Here is a 16,771-nt window from a genome sequence, read left to right on the forward strand (position 1 = left end):
TTTGGAACTGAATGCACTAATACAATTTTTTTTTCTTAAATTTACGTCACCATTTCCATGTAGTATATTATGCTTCATCTTATACTTGATAATGTTCCCTTATTAACCTCCTGACAACCAATTTCTTACTGAAACTAATTCAAATTCCATATGACTGGTGTAATTGTATGATTCCATTTAATTTAACATTCTCTGTGCTGAAACTCCAGTTTGTGGCTGATATTGAAAAGTGATTAAAAAATAAGGCAAGCATTCAATTATTCATTCAATTTGAACTACATGATGGAAAAAACACACTGTGCTCATTCACGGGTAAAATAACACTGCTTTAAAATATTTATGTTGTCAAAAGAAGGCATGTTATTTCTAAATCTAAAACGTTTCTCCAAGAATTAGATACTTAAGTATGACAAATGCCATAATATTTTTACAGAATATCATCACATCATGCTACCAGGAAATGTCTTTTAAAAATGTAAACCACATCTTTCAGAACAAATATAGGATTTGAGAAATGCCACAACAGTTGTGCTTTCCTAAAGAACCATATACCCACTCTGTTACCCAAACATACCTCCCTAGTATGTCAGGATATGCATCCCTCTACTGAAACAGGCATTGCTATTGAAGATTGAAAAAAATAAAAGAAGTATGTGGTGATATCCATGGTATAAAAAAGCAAAACAACTCTACTTATCTTTGATAAAGGAGGCAAGAATATACAACGGAGAAAAGACAGCCTCTTCAATAAGTGGCGCTGGAAAAACTGGACAGCTACATGTACAAGAACGAAATTAGAACACTCCCTAACACCATACACAAAAATAAACTCAAAATGGATTAAAGACCTAAATCTAAGGCCAGACACTATAAAACTCTTAGAGGAAAACAGAGGCAGAACACTCTACGACATAAATCACAGCAAGATCCGTTATGACCCACCTCCTAGAAAAATGGAAATAAAAACAAAAATAAACAAATTGGGACCTAATGAAACGTAAAAGCTTTTGCACAGCAAAGGAAACCATAAACAAGACAACCCTCAGAATGGGAGAAAATATTTGCAAATGAAGCAACAGACAAAGGATTAATCTCCAAAGTATACAAGCAGCTCATGCAGTTCAATATCAAAAAAACAAACAACCCAATCCAAAAATGGGCAGAAGACCTAAATAGACATTTCTCCAAAGAAGATATACAGAGTGCCAACAAACACATGAAAGGATGCTCAACATCACTAATCATTAGAGAAATGCAAATCAAAACTACAGTGAGGTATCACCTCACTGGTCAGAATGGCCATCATCAAAAAGTCTACAAACAATAAATTCTGGAGAGGGTGTGGAGAAAAGGGAACCCTCTTGCACTGTTGGTGGGAATGTAAATTGATACAGCCACTATGGAGAACAGTTTGGAGGTTCCTTAAAAAACTATAAATAGAACTACCATATGACCCAGCAATCCCACTACTGGGCATATAACCCTGAGAAAACCATAATTCAAATGTGTCATGTACCACAATGTTCATTGCAGCACTATTTACAATAGCCAGGACATGGAAGCAACCTAAGTGTCCATCGACAGATGAATGGATAAAGAAGATGTGGCACATATATACAATGGAATACTACTCAGCCATAAAAAGAAATGAAATTGAGTTATTTGTAGTGAGGTGGATGGACCTAGAGACTGTCATACAGAGTGAAGTAAGTCAGAAAGAGAAAAACAAATACCGTATGCTAACACATATATATGGAATCTAAAACAAAACAAAACAAAACAAAAAGGTTCTGAAGAACCTAGGGGCAGGACAGGAATAAAGATGTAGACATAGAGAATGGACTTGAGGGGGAAGGGTAAGCTGGGACGAAGTGAGAGAGTGGCATGGACATATATACACTACCAAATGTAAAATAGATAGCTAGTGGGGAGCAGCAGCATAGCACAGGGAGACAAGTTCGGTGCTTTGTGTCCACCTAGAGGGGTGGGATAGGGAGGGTGGGAGGGAGACACAAGAGGGAGGGGATATGGGGATATATGTATATGTATAGCTGATTCACTTTGTTATACAGCAGAAACTAACACACCATTGTAAAGCAATTATACTCCAATAAAGATGTTAAAAAAAAAAAAATTCTGAAAGTAGAGACAATCGAGTTTATGGTGAAAGCAAATTGGCCCTGAGGTCATAAGAAGCAGGACTAAATGGGGAAGGTCTTAGGGCCCCTACCTAAGTAGGAGTATAAGCATAATTGAATGAGATGATCATATTCAACAAGTATTTACTATCTAAACATGAAGCAAATCATTACACACATGCAAATAAGTCACTTGATTCCAGTTGTCATAAGCACTGTCTCTACTTGAAAGAAGGTTCCATGCGTTCAGAACTTTGAATCTCCAACAGTGAATGATGCCTGGCATACAGTAAGTGCTCACTACCCTGTTTGTCGACTTGATTCATGAATTACCTGAAAAGAGAAGTACGGGATGGAAAGAGAGTATAAAACAGGAGTCCTAACAAATCTAGGTGAAATCTGGAAAATAAATAGGAAACAGTCAAGGGGTAGGAAAGACGAAGGGGAGAATTTCTTTAGGGAGGAAAATTTACAGCATCAAGCCCTGAGGAGGGGAACTTGGTCCTTTCTAGAGAATCAAAAATAGACCAGATGGGGGAGGAAGGGGAGGGCAAGAAAGGAGAGAGTGATTGAGGGACAATTAAGCAAAGACGAGATAATGCAAGGCTTCGGAATCGTTATGCAGGAGTTGTAACGCTACCCTGGCAGCAATAGAATACCACCGAAGGATTTTAAATGGAAGCATGATAGACTCAGATTCATGTTTTTAAGTGATCACAGTGGCAATATGGAGAAAAAAAATAAATTCTAGGATTCCTTTTTAACACTGATGTTAGCATTTTTAAAAAAATCTGGATAGACATTTTCTGAATTGGACTTAGCTATAAAGAAAAATTTCTGAGGGGGAGAATTTTAAGAATTCAGAGTAGGTTACTGATAGAAGGCATAACATTTGTTTCATTGGCAATGGCGGTGGGCAGAATTCTAAGCTGCCCCTCTTCCCTGGTTTCCTCCTATACTTATGTTATATTCCAGGGCAAAAAAGTCATGGCAAATGTAATTTCTAGTCAGTTCACGCTAAGCTAGGACGATGACCCTGGTGGGCCTAAACTAATCACAGGAGCCCCTTTATTGATTGATTGATTGATTCTCAATAAATTAATATTTATTGAGTGAATACTCTTACAGAAACTATACTACTGCCTTTAAATCTATTTTGCTCAGTTAATTCTCACAACTCAGTAAGGTCTTTTTTTTTTTTTCCCAGCCAAGCTAGAGCATGCTCTTTTTTTTTTTTTTTTAATTTGTATTGGAGTATAGTTGCTTTACAACATAGGAGCCCCTGTAAAGCAGGAAGTTTTCCCCAGCAGGGAGCGCAAGAAGTCAGGGAGATTTAAAGCCTGAGAAGGGTTCTATGTGAGGGCGGTTAGCCATGGCTAAGATGGAGAGTTCCTGGAAAAAGGAACTGAGAATGGGTCTGGGAGCAGCCCTGGGCATCCACAGCAAGGAAACGGGCCCTGGTCCTACAGCTGTCAGGAACTAAATGAGCCTGAAGGCAGGTTCTTCCCCGGAGGCTCCAGATAAGCGCTCAGTCCAGCCACCACCTGGATTGCAGCCTCGTGAGACGCCAGGCAGGGGACCCCATGGAGCCCACATGACCTCTGACCCACAGAAACAGGAGATCATAAATAAATGTGTGATGTTTGAAGCCACCAAGTTCGTCGTAATTTGTTACACACCCATAGAAAGATCTTTAAAAACTGTATTACAGTGACCCTCCAAAGAGAATTAGAATTTCATTTTTGTGTGTCTGTTTGGTTATTTTTTTGCCCTACCTTGGAAAGGAAGGCAACGAGGATTTATTTAACTTTCTGTTATGGCTGTCCTTTGTCACCATCCCCTTGTCCCACAAGAGGGATTGGCCACCTCACCAAATGATGAGAGAAATGCGGTCCCCTTTTCATGAAAAATAAACGCCTGGGCCAACCAATCACTCTCTCCCAGCTGCGGATGGTAGGAAGGCTTCTCTGCCTTGACACTTGCCTACCTCTGACATTTGATTACACACAGGACTCCTGAACATTCTCTGCCCTCCGGTTTCCCACCCCTGCATCTACTGTCTAATTACTTTCAAATTGTCTCTCTTTAAAATGCACAACTGGGACTTCCCTGGTGGCGCAGTGGTTGGGAATCCGCCTGCCAATGCAGGGGACACGGGTTCGAGCCCTGGTCTGGGAAGATCCCACCTGCTGCGGAGCAACTGGGCCCGTGCAACACAATTACCGAGCCCGCGTGCCACAACTACTGAGCGGGCGTGCCACAACTACTGAAGCCCGTGTGCGCCTAGAGCCCATGCTCCACAACAAGAGAAGTCACCGCCATGAGAAGGCCATGCACCTCAACCAAGAGTAGCCCCCACTCGCTGCAACTAGAAAAAGCCCGCGCACAGCAACGAAGACCCAACGCAGCCAAAAATAAATAAGTAAATAAATTTATAAATTTAAAAAATAATAAAATGCACAATTAATAAAAGGAAATAATCTCACAAATATTCAGGCTGTTTGATTCAATTTTTCAATAAAGGTTTTGATAAAATTAAAATTGTACTTAAAAAATTCACTGTATTTGATTTAAAATGTCAGAAGAGACTGAAAATAGAACCAAACAAAACAGGGTACTTAGAGTGGACCAACTGCTGTAATAATCCCCAAATCTCGGTAACTTAGCGTCAGTCATGCAGCTGCTACACTTCAGCCCTGGGAGAGAAGGAAGCTGTGTGCTCCGCTCCACCCCGGTTTCCAGACACTCAGGCCCCATCTGCCTAGTGCCTCCACCACCTTCTAGGGGCTCAGAGGCCTCCTCTGGATCTTCTGCAATTCATCAGGCTCTGAGGGAAAAGAGAATCATGAAGGGGAGAAAGGAAGTCCCCGCTCACTGACTTGAGCCCAGAGGTGATGCACATCACTTCTGCCCACATTCCACCGGCAAGAAATAAGCATACAGCCCCTTCTGAATACCAAGGAGCTGGGGATTATAGCCTGGCAGTGAGCCCAGGAAGAAGTGAGCATGGAAATGGGTACGTCCTGCACCGTATCTCCCACAATAGGATGAGATAAAATCTGTGGGTGACCTGTAAATTTTCATCACGTCTTAGAGTTCACCTCCACCATGGATTTGGAAGTATGTAGTCCAGTTATTACTGCCTGATGAAGTACCCCAAAATCTACAGCATAAAACAAGCATTGTATCAAATTCATGGATTCTGTGGGTCCCAAATTCAGAAAAGGTACAAAGGAGAGAGCTCATTTCTGCTGCATGGTATCTGGGGTCACAGCTAGGGGCTGAAATCATTTAGATGAATCTTCATCTACATGCCCAGCAGTTGATGTTGGGTGTTGGTGAAAACAGCTGAGGCTGTCGACCTGAGTGCCTACACGCGACCTTTCATGTGGCCCAAACTTTCTACAGTGGGGTCTCAATGTCAGATTTCTTACATGGCAGCTCAAATTTGCAAAAACGAGTGCCCCAGCGGACAGGCAGAAGCTATGTTGCCTTTCATGACTTCAGTCACTTCTGCTGTCCTCTACAGGTCTAAGAATTCACAAGCACACCCAAATTCAAGGACAGGGGACATAGTCCCACATCTCAGTGGGGGGTACCAAGGTCACATTGTAGAGGGGCATGTGCAATGGGAGATATTGTGGTGTCTAAGTTGGGAAAATGCAACCTCCCATATATATTATCTTAGAATCCCTGAATTTCAGTGTTTGAAAGGATTGTGTATCTTATAGAACAGGGACCAGCGAACTATGACCCACTGCCTATCTATGTCAACAAAGTTTTACTGAAATACAGTCATGTCTCTTCTTAGCAAAGTTTCATAGTTGCAAGACCATATAACCCACAAAGCCTAAAGTATTTACTATCTGGCCCTTTACAACAAAGTTTGCTGACTCTGTAGATAAACTATCGACTTAGTAGGTGGGCACTGGAGTTAGACCACTAGGACACATATCTCTGTTCTGGATGTGGCCAATTCTGCAGCTTTGGGCAAGTTAGCCTGTAGGCTGCCATGTTCCCACCTATATAACTGGGGAAATAGTAAAGTCTGTCATTGAGTTGTGGGCATTAAATGAAAAAGGGCACAGTAAGCATTCATAAATGCTAACTCTTACTATTAGAATTACCTAAAATATCAGCTAGATCAACTGTCCACCAGAGTTACATGCTTGTCTACAAAATGTCATCGAATGTGGATTTCAACACACCTAGCAATACAGGAAGCCCACTTCATCTTTAACCAAGCTGCCTATTACAAATTTCCTCCTTCCACTGGGTTGCAATCTGTCTCTTTATAGCTCTATCCTATTAATCCTAGTCCTAGCTCCTCGGGGTTCTACGAACATCACTACCAAATGTTAGGTTCTTCAGATATTCGAAAAGCACTTCTCTGAATTTTATCTTATCAAGACTACGAATCTCCATTCTTCCAATTGTTTTTTTTCTAAGACACAGTTTGTATCCCTTCCCCATGTTGGTAATTCTCTTTACAAGGGAATATAAAGCATTTTCTCAGAAATTAGCATAAGACTTCAGGTAGATAGATCAAGATCTTTAATCCCTAAACTCTCCATATTTTGCTGGTGATGTGTTTTGTGCTACTCAGTCTTTTTCTACCTTCTCCTGCTCTGGAAGAGTTGATTTTTGCAGGTCTGGGGACAGGTCCTTATCTTTACCCTTTTTATGTTTAATCTTATATAGCTCCAGCCTCTCGGGATCTTTCCAGATGTCGGTACTGTACTTTAGAATGTTCTCGGCCCCTCCCAGCTTTACATGATCTACGCATAGTTCTGATGACTTGATCTAAAGCCAAGTTGAAACTGATACCATGAGTAGTCCTGAAGTCTCAGGAGTCAGAGCAACTGAGTATCGTTTTCATAATCCATTTGCCATCCCCTTGGGGTTCCATTCATCACTGTTTGTTCTCCAGTCTTACTTAGGGTACCATTCCTCGTAGTGAAAGAAGTTGGAAGCACATGGAAGTTAAGACGTAAACATTTCTCTTTCTCTCTTCCAATATTTCACTTTAAAAGAAGCTGTGTATCTGCATCAGTCAGGGTTCTCCAGAGAAACAGAACCAACAGGGTACATACATGGAGAGAGATTTATTTAAGGGAATTGGCTCATGGGATTGAGGAGGTTTGGTTAATCCAAAATCTGCAAGGTAGCCCAGCGGGCCGAAGATGCAGGGAAGACTTGCCTTTCAAGTTCGAAGGCAGGCAGTCTGCTGGCAGAATTCCTTGTTGCTTGAGGCAGGTCAGTCTTTGTTCTCCAAGGGCCTTTAACTGATTGGATAAGTCCACCCACATCATGGAGAGAAACTGCTTTACTCAAAATCCACCAATTTAAATGTTAATCTCATCCAAAAAACACCCTCATGGAAACATCCAGAGTAATGTTTGACCAACTATCTGGACACTCTGGTGCAGCCTTTGACATATAAAATTAACCATTACAGTATCTAACTCTTTTTTTAAATCATTTTCTTACAATGAAAATAGCTAAAAATCTAGCATATATGAAGCCTGCATTTATGTTTTGATAATTAGTCCGTTTACAGTAAGCAGCCTGTTGTATAAAACCATGATTAATGGTTGGAGTGGGTAAAATATAACCAATTAATTTTTGTTACTACATATAAGTACAGCATCTTAACAGATACCCTGAGTTTAACATTTGTTAAGTCCACATCACTAACCAATTATTTTCTGTACCTAAGAAAAGATTGGGAGTGGGGAGAAATTAGAATGCAACTCTGATTCTTAAGGTGAGCTCTACTGAAAGTTTCAGAATCTAGATAAATTATGGCTATACCTATGTGGCTTAATTCATTCACCTATTTTAGAAATTCCATTTTTATACTTCAAATTTTTTAACTGACACAAATTCCAATGTTATTTCTTCTAATGATTTCACAAGACTGTCAAAACAAATATCTATATAAATAAGATGTCTAAGCATTAAATACCAGTTTATTACAATAGTTGTGTTAAAATTCTACTAGAATAAAAAATACGTCAACATGTTATCTATGGAAATTAGATTTACTGAACTAATATTTTGGTTCTATACTCCTATGAATCTAGGTTTTTTTAAATGTGGTTTTTTTCCCCTTGGTTAGCCATTGATAATAAACAGAAATCACTGATTTAGAGACTTTAAGAGATTTTAAGATTTTGTATGAATCTTACTAATAATTTGGGGTTTTTTGGTATGAAAGGTACCGTTCTCTTTTATTATACTTTTAATTTCCCCTCTTTAGGTTTGGATGTGTGGAGGAGAAATGTTTGACGTTCCATGTTCTAGAGTTGGTCATATCTACAGGAAGTACGTCCCTTATAAAGTTCCATCTGGGACCAGTCTGGCAAGAGTGAGTAACCAGGGATCATGATAAGTGGGGTTTGAAATGGTTTTCCGCGTGCAGAATGTGAAGCCTCACGCGTGGTTTAATCTAAAGCACCGTCTGATCAACATACAAATCCACAGCTTGGCCATTCCATTTGGCAGGCTTTTAATGTAGAGGTTCCTGTGTTTCTCAGAGTTTTATTTCCATTCCTTAAGGAAGTATTAGTTATGATGCTAAGTCTTGTTATTAATTGTATCGAAGCATTTGCACATACATTATATTTATATATTATTATATTTGCATATTATATTTAGTCTTCATCTATACTTTCGGAGCTTAATATTCTTATCTTTATCTTGTAGATGAGAAAACTGAGGTTTAGCCAGGTGGCTCTTTCACGTACACGAGTGACAATTAGCAAAGTTGGAGTTTAATCCCAGGTCTTCAGAATGGACCCCTCACAGGGAGTGTAACACGATAAGTCAGATGGAGAACAGGGTAAACGGGATGGAGAGAGGTGTCTCCCAAACTCTGCCTTCCTCTCATTCGTAACCAGGGCCAGATCTGCCTAAAATTTTACCCCGTCCTCAAAATTCCAAAACTGGTCAAGTCCAAGATTTTTTTTTTTAGATATTGTTTTGAGTAAAACCTTTCTCTTAGACCAGACGCAAGGATGTTTTCTCTTCTGCCTTTTACAATGTTTGAGAGAACATGGTCATGATACCTTCTGGAAACAATCCTGACAATTCCCGTTTTCCGTGTCCCTTTTTTCGTCACTCGGTCAATTTCAGGCACCATAATCTGTACCTGCTACTGCTAAGACCCCAGGTCTAGAAAAAGGGTGTTTCACCACCACCCTCTGCACCATGTTCCCCTAAGAATCTAATCCCAAATGATTCATGTTTGTTCTTTTACTAATAAGGCTGCAATATATAAGCAAGTCTTTTATATAAAGTTCAGTAAGCTCACACAACAAGCTTTTAAAAACATAAACTAGTTCATCCGGATTCATGAGAGTATCAATCCCACAAAGGCAAAGTTTTTCTCGGAATTATTTGCTGCTATTCTCCCGGCACCTAGAACAAGGGTCTGTGTCACTCATCAAGATGTGTTGAAAGAATTAATGAGTCAGGAAAAACTAAGACAAGAAAATGCCGCAGGTCTAAGGTCTTACTAACATGTAAACATTTTAATGAAGTATAATAAAATTCTCATTTATAGAGAGTCCTTTTTGGGGAAGGAGGATTCTGCCTTATTCCCTTTCTGAGATTATTTGTCAATGATGTCCGTTTTCTTTGTTTTCTTAGGCACACCATAATCTCTCTTACAGCATTTTGAGTTAATAGTAATGAAGATACATTACATGCACCTTGAAGGGAGGTAGTCACATTGTTCCTCCCTCCTCAAAAGAGTAATCAGACGTTAATAACATACTCCATTAAGTTGTTAGAAAAACATATTATTTGAAGAAAAGAAACCAATCACAAAATCACAAAGTGATTAAAGAGCTGCATTGGGGGTAAGGAAATATGATTTAATTGAGGCATAAGACTTAATACATCTGAATCTGAAAACTCATGAACTCCCAAAAAGGGAAATGACTGAACAGTTTTGAGCACATACCATAAATCAGCTGTGTGGATATCGTAAGTAGTAGCAGTTTAAAATATCCAAAAGATAATGATGTTCCGTCGTTTGTCCATTTCACTCACTCATACGCTCCACGCTTGTGTCCCAAACTGAATCTTTTATTTGCAAGATGGGTGGTGTGTGTGCTTGGTTTGCAGCCAAAAGTAGAGTCTAGAAGCTGGGGGTGGAGGGAGTTGTGCGGATCTTCAAAAAATAACTCTGTTCATATACTTCGAAGAAAGAAATTAAGTCTTTCTTCAAAGACTGTCAAGTATAGGGAAAACGGGCTGGCACATAAAATTTCCAGCAAAGAGTGAGGATTTATTCAAATGAAAAATAGTCCATAATTCTGAATTTTAATATTTTCCACTTAAATTTTACTTGAGGGCTCCTCTTTATTTTTTTTCTAAACTGCTAGAGCAATCAGAAAGTCATAAATATTGAGGCTCAGCTGTCACTCTAAGAAACATTTTATGATTTTTTAAAATAAAAGAGCGTATTAAAATGAAAAACAATTCTGATATTTTGTGGGAGAATCTCAACTACCTGCTACACCCTGCATTATCACTGAATCATCAAAAATGAAGAGACTTTACAGATGCTCAAATGCAGGGCCAGGTCCACACAATAGGGAGTTCATCCTTCCAGCCTTGCAGCAAACGGAGAGGAAGATGGAGAAAACTCCACAGGCTTATTTCTTATCACAAAGCTCGTTTAATTCTTCAGAAATGTGCACCCTTCTTTTATGTACCTATGTAAATAGAGGACTCCAGCTGACTTTCACAACACACACACACACACACACACACACACACACACATACACACACACATGTGAATAGCCTGCAGTCCTCTAAATAGCAAACCAGCATGTATCATAGAAATAAGTTCAAATAATTAGCTAGTCAGTGCCTTCTATTTACCTAGCATTACAGTCTGGCTGGAAGAGACAAGATATCCATACACGAAACCATTAGAGGACAATCCAAGACAGCAAATATGAATAGTTGTTCAAATGTGTTGTAAAGATGCGTGTGGTAGCGGGAAGAGGAGGGGATGGGGTACATTAGCTGCTGAACTGAAAGCGGACCTTCAAGGATACTCAGTTAGATGAACATGGTTCGCAGAATCGTGGTTCCCAAACTCAGGACCGGTGGACCAGTTCCTGACCCACTTTTCACCCAGCCTCAGTGAACTGAGAAAAATGAGAATCACAAAGCTAAATCTATTCATTTAATAACATCTTTTTATGCAGCAATCTTAGGCTTTTTTTTTTTCCTCTTATGACAGTATAGGAGATGGTAGATTTTTATTAATGCCCTTATTTGGCAAGAATAAAAATTAGCCTCCCTATGTCAATTCCCACAAAATGCAAAATTCTGGGACATTGTGCCCTACAATTCAGCTTCATCAGGGAATCAGAGTGTCCACGTGTCATGAGTAAAACCAAATGTTTTACCATGTTAGCTCGGGGGTCCAATGTCAGTACACCGGGCACAGCTGTGATACCTTCTCACCAGGAGCAAATGGCCAGTCCCTGAGGGAAGGGCTGCCCACCCCTAGTGCTGCAGGGGGACCAGAAAGTCCCCACGGCCGAGGTGACAGACATCCCCTCCTTGGGATGGCACTGACTGTCCTTTACACAGAGGCGTGAATAGCCAAGTGGCTGAGTGGCAGAGGGGGGGAGACCCTTCACTGCGACAGGCTGTGTCATGAGCCACGCGCTCTGCAGAAGCCATTTCGGGCACCTCAGACTTCCCTGTGAATGCCAGTGTGTTTGGGGCAATCATGCCATTGGACCTGAGACCGGTGACATAACAGAGGCGCAGAATAGCCACCCCACGGCTAAACACACCAGCTGACGCAGCACGATGTGGTCCCCTCGGAACACGTGGCCGGGGCGTGTCCCCAGGAGGGCCCCTTGCAGAGCAGGGAAGCCCTGCAGACCGTGGGTGGGATCCTGGAGGCTTCCTCGGCTGCACAGGAGACAAAGCAGGACCCGACCCTCACCCTGAGTCTGTAAGGGATGCCCAAACTGGGGGATCGTATCCTTCTGTGTTCTGCCATTGACGTAAGATCGATAACTGTTCTTTCTTAAATTTCATCTTGCATGTCATGGCAACCACTGTCCATATGTCAGGATAAGAGCTGTAAAGCCAAAGTCAAATCCCCATAATAATCGATTGTTAAAGGGGATGGAGATGAAACGTCCCGCGAGCAGAGCTGGGGCTGTGTCTGTCCAATGCTCGCAACAAACTGGCATGGCTGGGAGTCCTGGGGCAGCCCAGCAGGAGCAAAGGGCCAGGTAGGAACGAGCGAGCACAGAGAGCGACAAAGGACTGCGTTTGGGCTGCCGCAGTTAAACTGGGACGGTGCAGTGGAGCCAGAATGCAGACCAAGGTGCATACCTTTCCCTTACCCACTGCAGGGAAGCACTCGGGGGCTTTGAACAGGAAGTGCCAGGGTAAAAATAGAGGGGGTTAAAATGGGAAGATCAACCAACAGGTAAATATTAAAGGAGAGGAAGACTAAAGAAAGTAACATTTTGAATGCAAGAAGCATCTGTAAAGAAAACTTCCCGGGAGATTTTCATTGATTTGCCACCCTGCACAAGGATAGAGAGGTCAGATGTGACTGCAAAGTTTTCATCGCCGCATCTGAGACACTAAGGTACAGATACAGGGACGAGAGGAAGGGACGGATGCTGAGGCTGGATTTAGATAAGCTGGGTCATAAGGTCATAAGCCTGCACACAGGCTCGGGGAGAGCCAGACCTGGGAGACGTGCATGGACTTCCCGTCCAGAATTCTGAGAGCCCACAAAAGCCAGATTTTGCCAGATTTTCTTTACTAATCAATTTTCATTTTTGAAAAAAAAAAAAATCCCATGCCAGGCACTGTGGAAGTATAAATGCTGAACAAGTTAAGCACAAATCTTAACTTCTCATAACTAACAGCGCCAACTGTGACAGTAAATCCACGCACCCCCACAATCTGTATATGACAATCAGAACGTCATGAGGGTGAGAAGAGTTAAGTAAAAACCATCAGACTCACTATGGAATGAGATCTGTATCTTACCTAGTTTACTTATAAACTTTTGTACAGAGATTATAACGGTATGGTTGGCATTATGATTTAACAGAAGAGAAAGCAGGTCTCCTGAATAATATACAGCATAATTTCATATATATAGAATGTATGTTCCATATTAACAAATGATATTTAAGGATCCTATAGGCTACACTGTGATCCACATGCACGTTACAGATATTTTGACTTTAAATATTCAGTTAGGGTTTCTTAGCAGAATACGGTGACCTTTGAAGATTTCCTATGGTTATTGTGCTTCGTGGGCACAAAGGTGCAACCTGAGGTCTGAGGGACAAGAGTTGCTTTGCCTCTGTCAGTTGTGAAATGACTTCCTAATGTTATTTCCCAAGATGCCTTTCTCCCAGTGTCACATCCCTGGGGACATCCAGCCCTGCTGACCCCATAGATCATCTCAGACCCTCGGAGTTGGTGGGGGTAGAAGAAGGAATGGAGGAGAAGAAGGAGAAGGGGAGGGAGGAGGAGGGGGAGGGGGAGGGGGGGAGGAGGGGGAGGAGGAGGGGGAGGAGGGGGAGGCAGAGGAGGAGGGGGAGGAGGGGGAGGGGAAAGGGAGGGGGAGGAGGAGGGGAGGGGGAGGGGGAGGGGAGGGGGAGGGGGAGGGGAGGGGGAGGGGGAGGAGGAGGGGAGGAGGGGAGGGGGGAGGGGGAGGGGGAGGGAGGAGGGGGAGGAGGGGGAGGGGAAAGGGAGGGGGAGGAGGAGGGGGGGGAGGAGGGGGAGGAGGGGGAGGAGGGGGAGGAGGGGGAGGAGGGGAGGAGGGGGAGGGGGAGGAGGGGGAGGAGGGGGAGGGGAAAGGGAGGGGGGAGGGGGAGGAGGAGGGGGAGGGGGAGGGAGGGGGGAGGGAGGAGGGGGAGGAGGGGGGAGGAGGGGGAGGGGAAAGGGAGGGGGAGGAGGAGGGGAGGGGGAGGAGGAGGGGAGGGGGAGGAGGAGGGGGGTAGGAGGAGGAGGGGGGTAGGAGGAGGAGGGGGTAGGAGGAGGAGGGGGAGGAGGAGGGGAGGAGGGGGGAGGAGGAGGGGGAGGAGGAGGGGGAGCGAGAAGGGGGAGGGGGGAGGAGGGGGAGGGGGAGGGGGAGGGGAGGGGGAGGGAGGAGGAGGGGGGAGGAGGGCTTCCGGGTCGAAGCCAGACCACCCCAAGTCGATCAGCGAGTGATCCTCACTGTGCAACATGGTGTCGGCTAACCCTGCTTGGAGTAGATGCAACAGAAAATAATATCTGACGTATGCAGATATGTCCCTTGTTTATCTCAGAAAAATATATCAGTTGAGGGAAAGCATGAACAAAACCAAAAGGACTAGTTTGATGTCAGAAAATGAAATGGCCAAGAAGGCAATCAAGTGTGGTGATGAATGGGAAATCGACTCTCCCACAAAGTGAACTTTCCCCCCTCGTGACTGTAAATCAGTTGATTCTCACGAAGCTGCCCAGCAAATAGAGCTGCAGCACCACTACCTTGGCCGCCAACAGCAGCCAGCACTTCGTCCAACTTCTCTGAAAGCTGCAGGATTCAGAGGCTTTGTTTGAAACTGTCCTTGGGTTTGGGGACACGGTGGCCTATCATGGGCTTTCCCCCAAAGAGCAGAAAATAATGAATTCTTCCCAAAAGACAGCTTTCATAAATGGCTAGGACTTCTGTGCAGATGCAATTCCTCTCAAAACAATAACTATTTCAAATTCTTCCTCACAGTGTAACCAAAAGGGCAATAAATCTGTCCAGTACTCGTGGCAAGAACTAAAGATGATTCACCTACTGCTATCATGTGTTTCTTTCCCCTCCCGGCCATATTTTAAAATATAATATCTCCTATTTAGATGGAACTTTTTAAATTTATTTTTTATTGAGGTAAAATTGATTTATAACATTATATAAGTTTCGTGTGAACAGCATTATATTTCTACTTTTGTATTCACTACAGTGCTCACCACCAAAAATTTAGTTTTCATCAATCACCATGCAGTTGGTCCCTTTTATTCATTTTGCCCCCATTTCCCCTCTGTAACCACTACTCTGTTCTCTGAGTCTACATGTTTGTTTTTCTTTGGTTTGGCTTGTTCATTTATTTTGTTTTTTGTATGTCTGTTTGTTTTGTACATTCCACATATGACTAAAATCACACAGTGTTTGTCTATCTTTGTCTGTCTTGTTTCACTTAGCATAATAACTTTAAGGTCCATCCATGTGACAAAGGGTAAAATTTCATCTTTTTATGGCTAAGTAATATTCCATTGTGTATATATACCATATCTCTTTTATCCATTCATCTGTTGATAGGCACACTTACCTTGTTCCGTATCTTGGCTATTGTAAATAATGCTGCAATGAACATAAGGGTGCATATATTTTTTTGAATTAGTGTTTTCATATTCTTTGGAAAAATACCCAGAAGAGGGCTAAGCTGGATCCTACTGTAGTTTTACTTTTAATTTTTTGAGGAATCTCCATATTGAACTTTTTATTTAAAAATTCAAGCATCGTCCATAAATAATATTTCATCATTTTTCCTGATAGCCTCCCTAAAAATCAATCATAACTTTATTATGTGACAATAATGATTCAATAAATCATTGAGATTTGATGAGTCCATTGCGGGTTATGAAGATAAATGTCATCTCTGGCCACAAAGAAGGCTCAGGCTGCAGAAATTCTTCAATAAATATTTATCAAGTGCCCACCATGTGCCAGGTGGAAATGCATAGAGCTTGCCCCATATCCTAAACCAAGAGCATTGGACCTTTTAATTAAATCAAGCCTCCGCTTCGTAACAGAATGTCACCTCACCCAAGGACATTCCCCACTAGAGATAAGTTTCTGCCTGTACAGCACTCATACTAACCTTCAATGATGTCCCTTTTTCTACCGCTTGTTTTGCATGTGAGGAAAATAAGGAAAAGTAAAACTATTCCATCTGCCAAGGACCTAGGGAGAGGAGATGGGAAAACGTGAAACACGCATGTGTTCCCCACGGCTTGACCCTCACTTGCTCCCTTAATACCTACCCCAATGGTCTGAGAATTTTAAGTATCCATGTTTTTTAGCTGTTCATTTAACAAAAAACGACAGAATCACACTTTGTCTGTAAAATGCTTAAACAATATGGAGGTAAAGCATAGAATTTTCATACCAAACATAGACACCAAAAACGAAAGTGAAGTAGCAAATCACTGACGGGTACAGTCTCTTACCATTTGAAAGTTTCGTGAACAAAATATGCAAAGTAAAGACAACATTACTTTAAAATTCAACAATTTCCCACCAAACTTCTCAAAACTAACTTTTAGTTTAGTCTTCTTCTTATTTCCTCTACGTACTTTTCGCCAAAACTCCCACAAGTTTGCCATAATCTCCATCACCAAAAATGCAACTCTTGCAAGAGGGAGTAGCCCTGGCTGCTTTATGACTCTGCCTTCTGGGACCTCAACTGGACGATGAAATTGCAGGAGCGCCTGGCTGGGAGGGACTCCTTCAGGGGAATTAGCTTCTTACCCTGAGATGTGTAAATGCAGAGTGACGCCGCTGGAGGACTCTGCTGGGTCATTTCCATTCTAATCACCCTT

General features: G+C 42.2%; 1 protein-coding gene across 1 annotated transcript in view; it reads left to right on the forward strand.

Moving 5' to 3' along the window:
- GALNTL6 (polypeptide N-acetylgalactosaminyltransferase like 6) overlaps positions 1-16,771 on the forward strand; it is a 1,175,458-nt gene that overhangs the window by 1,085,245 nt on the left and 73,442 nt on the right. The window contains exon 8 of the mRNA XM_007192672.2: positions 8,401-8,508. Coding sequence (XP_007192734.1) covers positions 8,401-8,508 — 108 coding nt within the window. The remainder of the gene's footprint in view (positions 1-8,400; positions 8,509-16,771) is intronic.

The sequence above is a fragment of the Balaenoptera acutorostrata genome, chromosome 6 (genome assembly GCF_949987535.1).
Source record: "Balaenoptera acutorostrata chromosome 6, mBalAcu1.1, whole genome shotgun sequence".
In the NCBI taxonomy this organism is placed as follows: Eukaryota; Metazoa; Chordata; class Mammalia; order Artiodactyla; family Balaenopteridae; genus Balaenoptera; species Balaenoptera acutorostrata.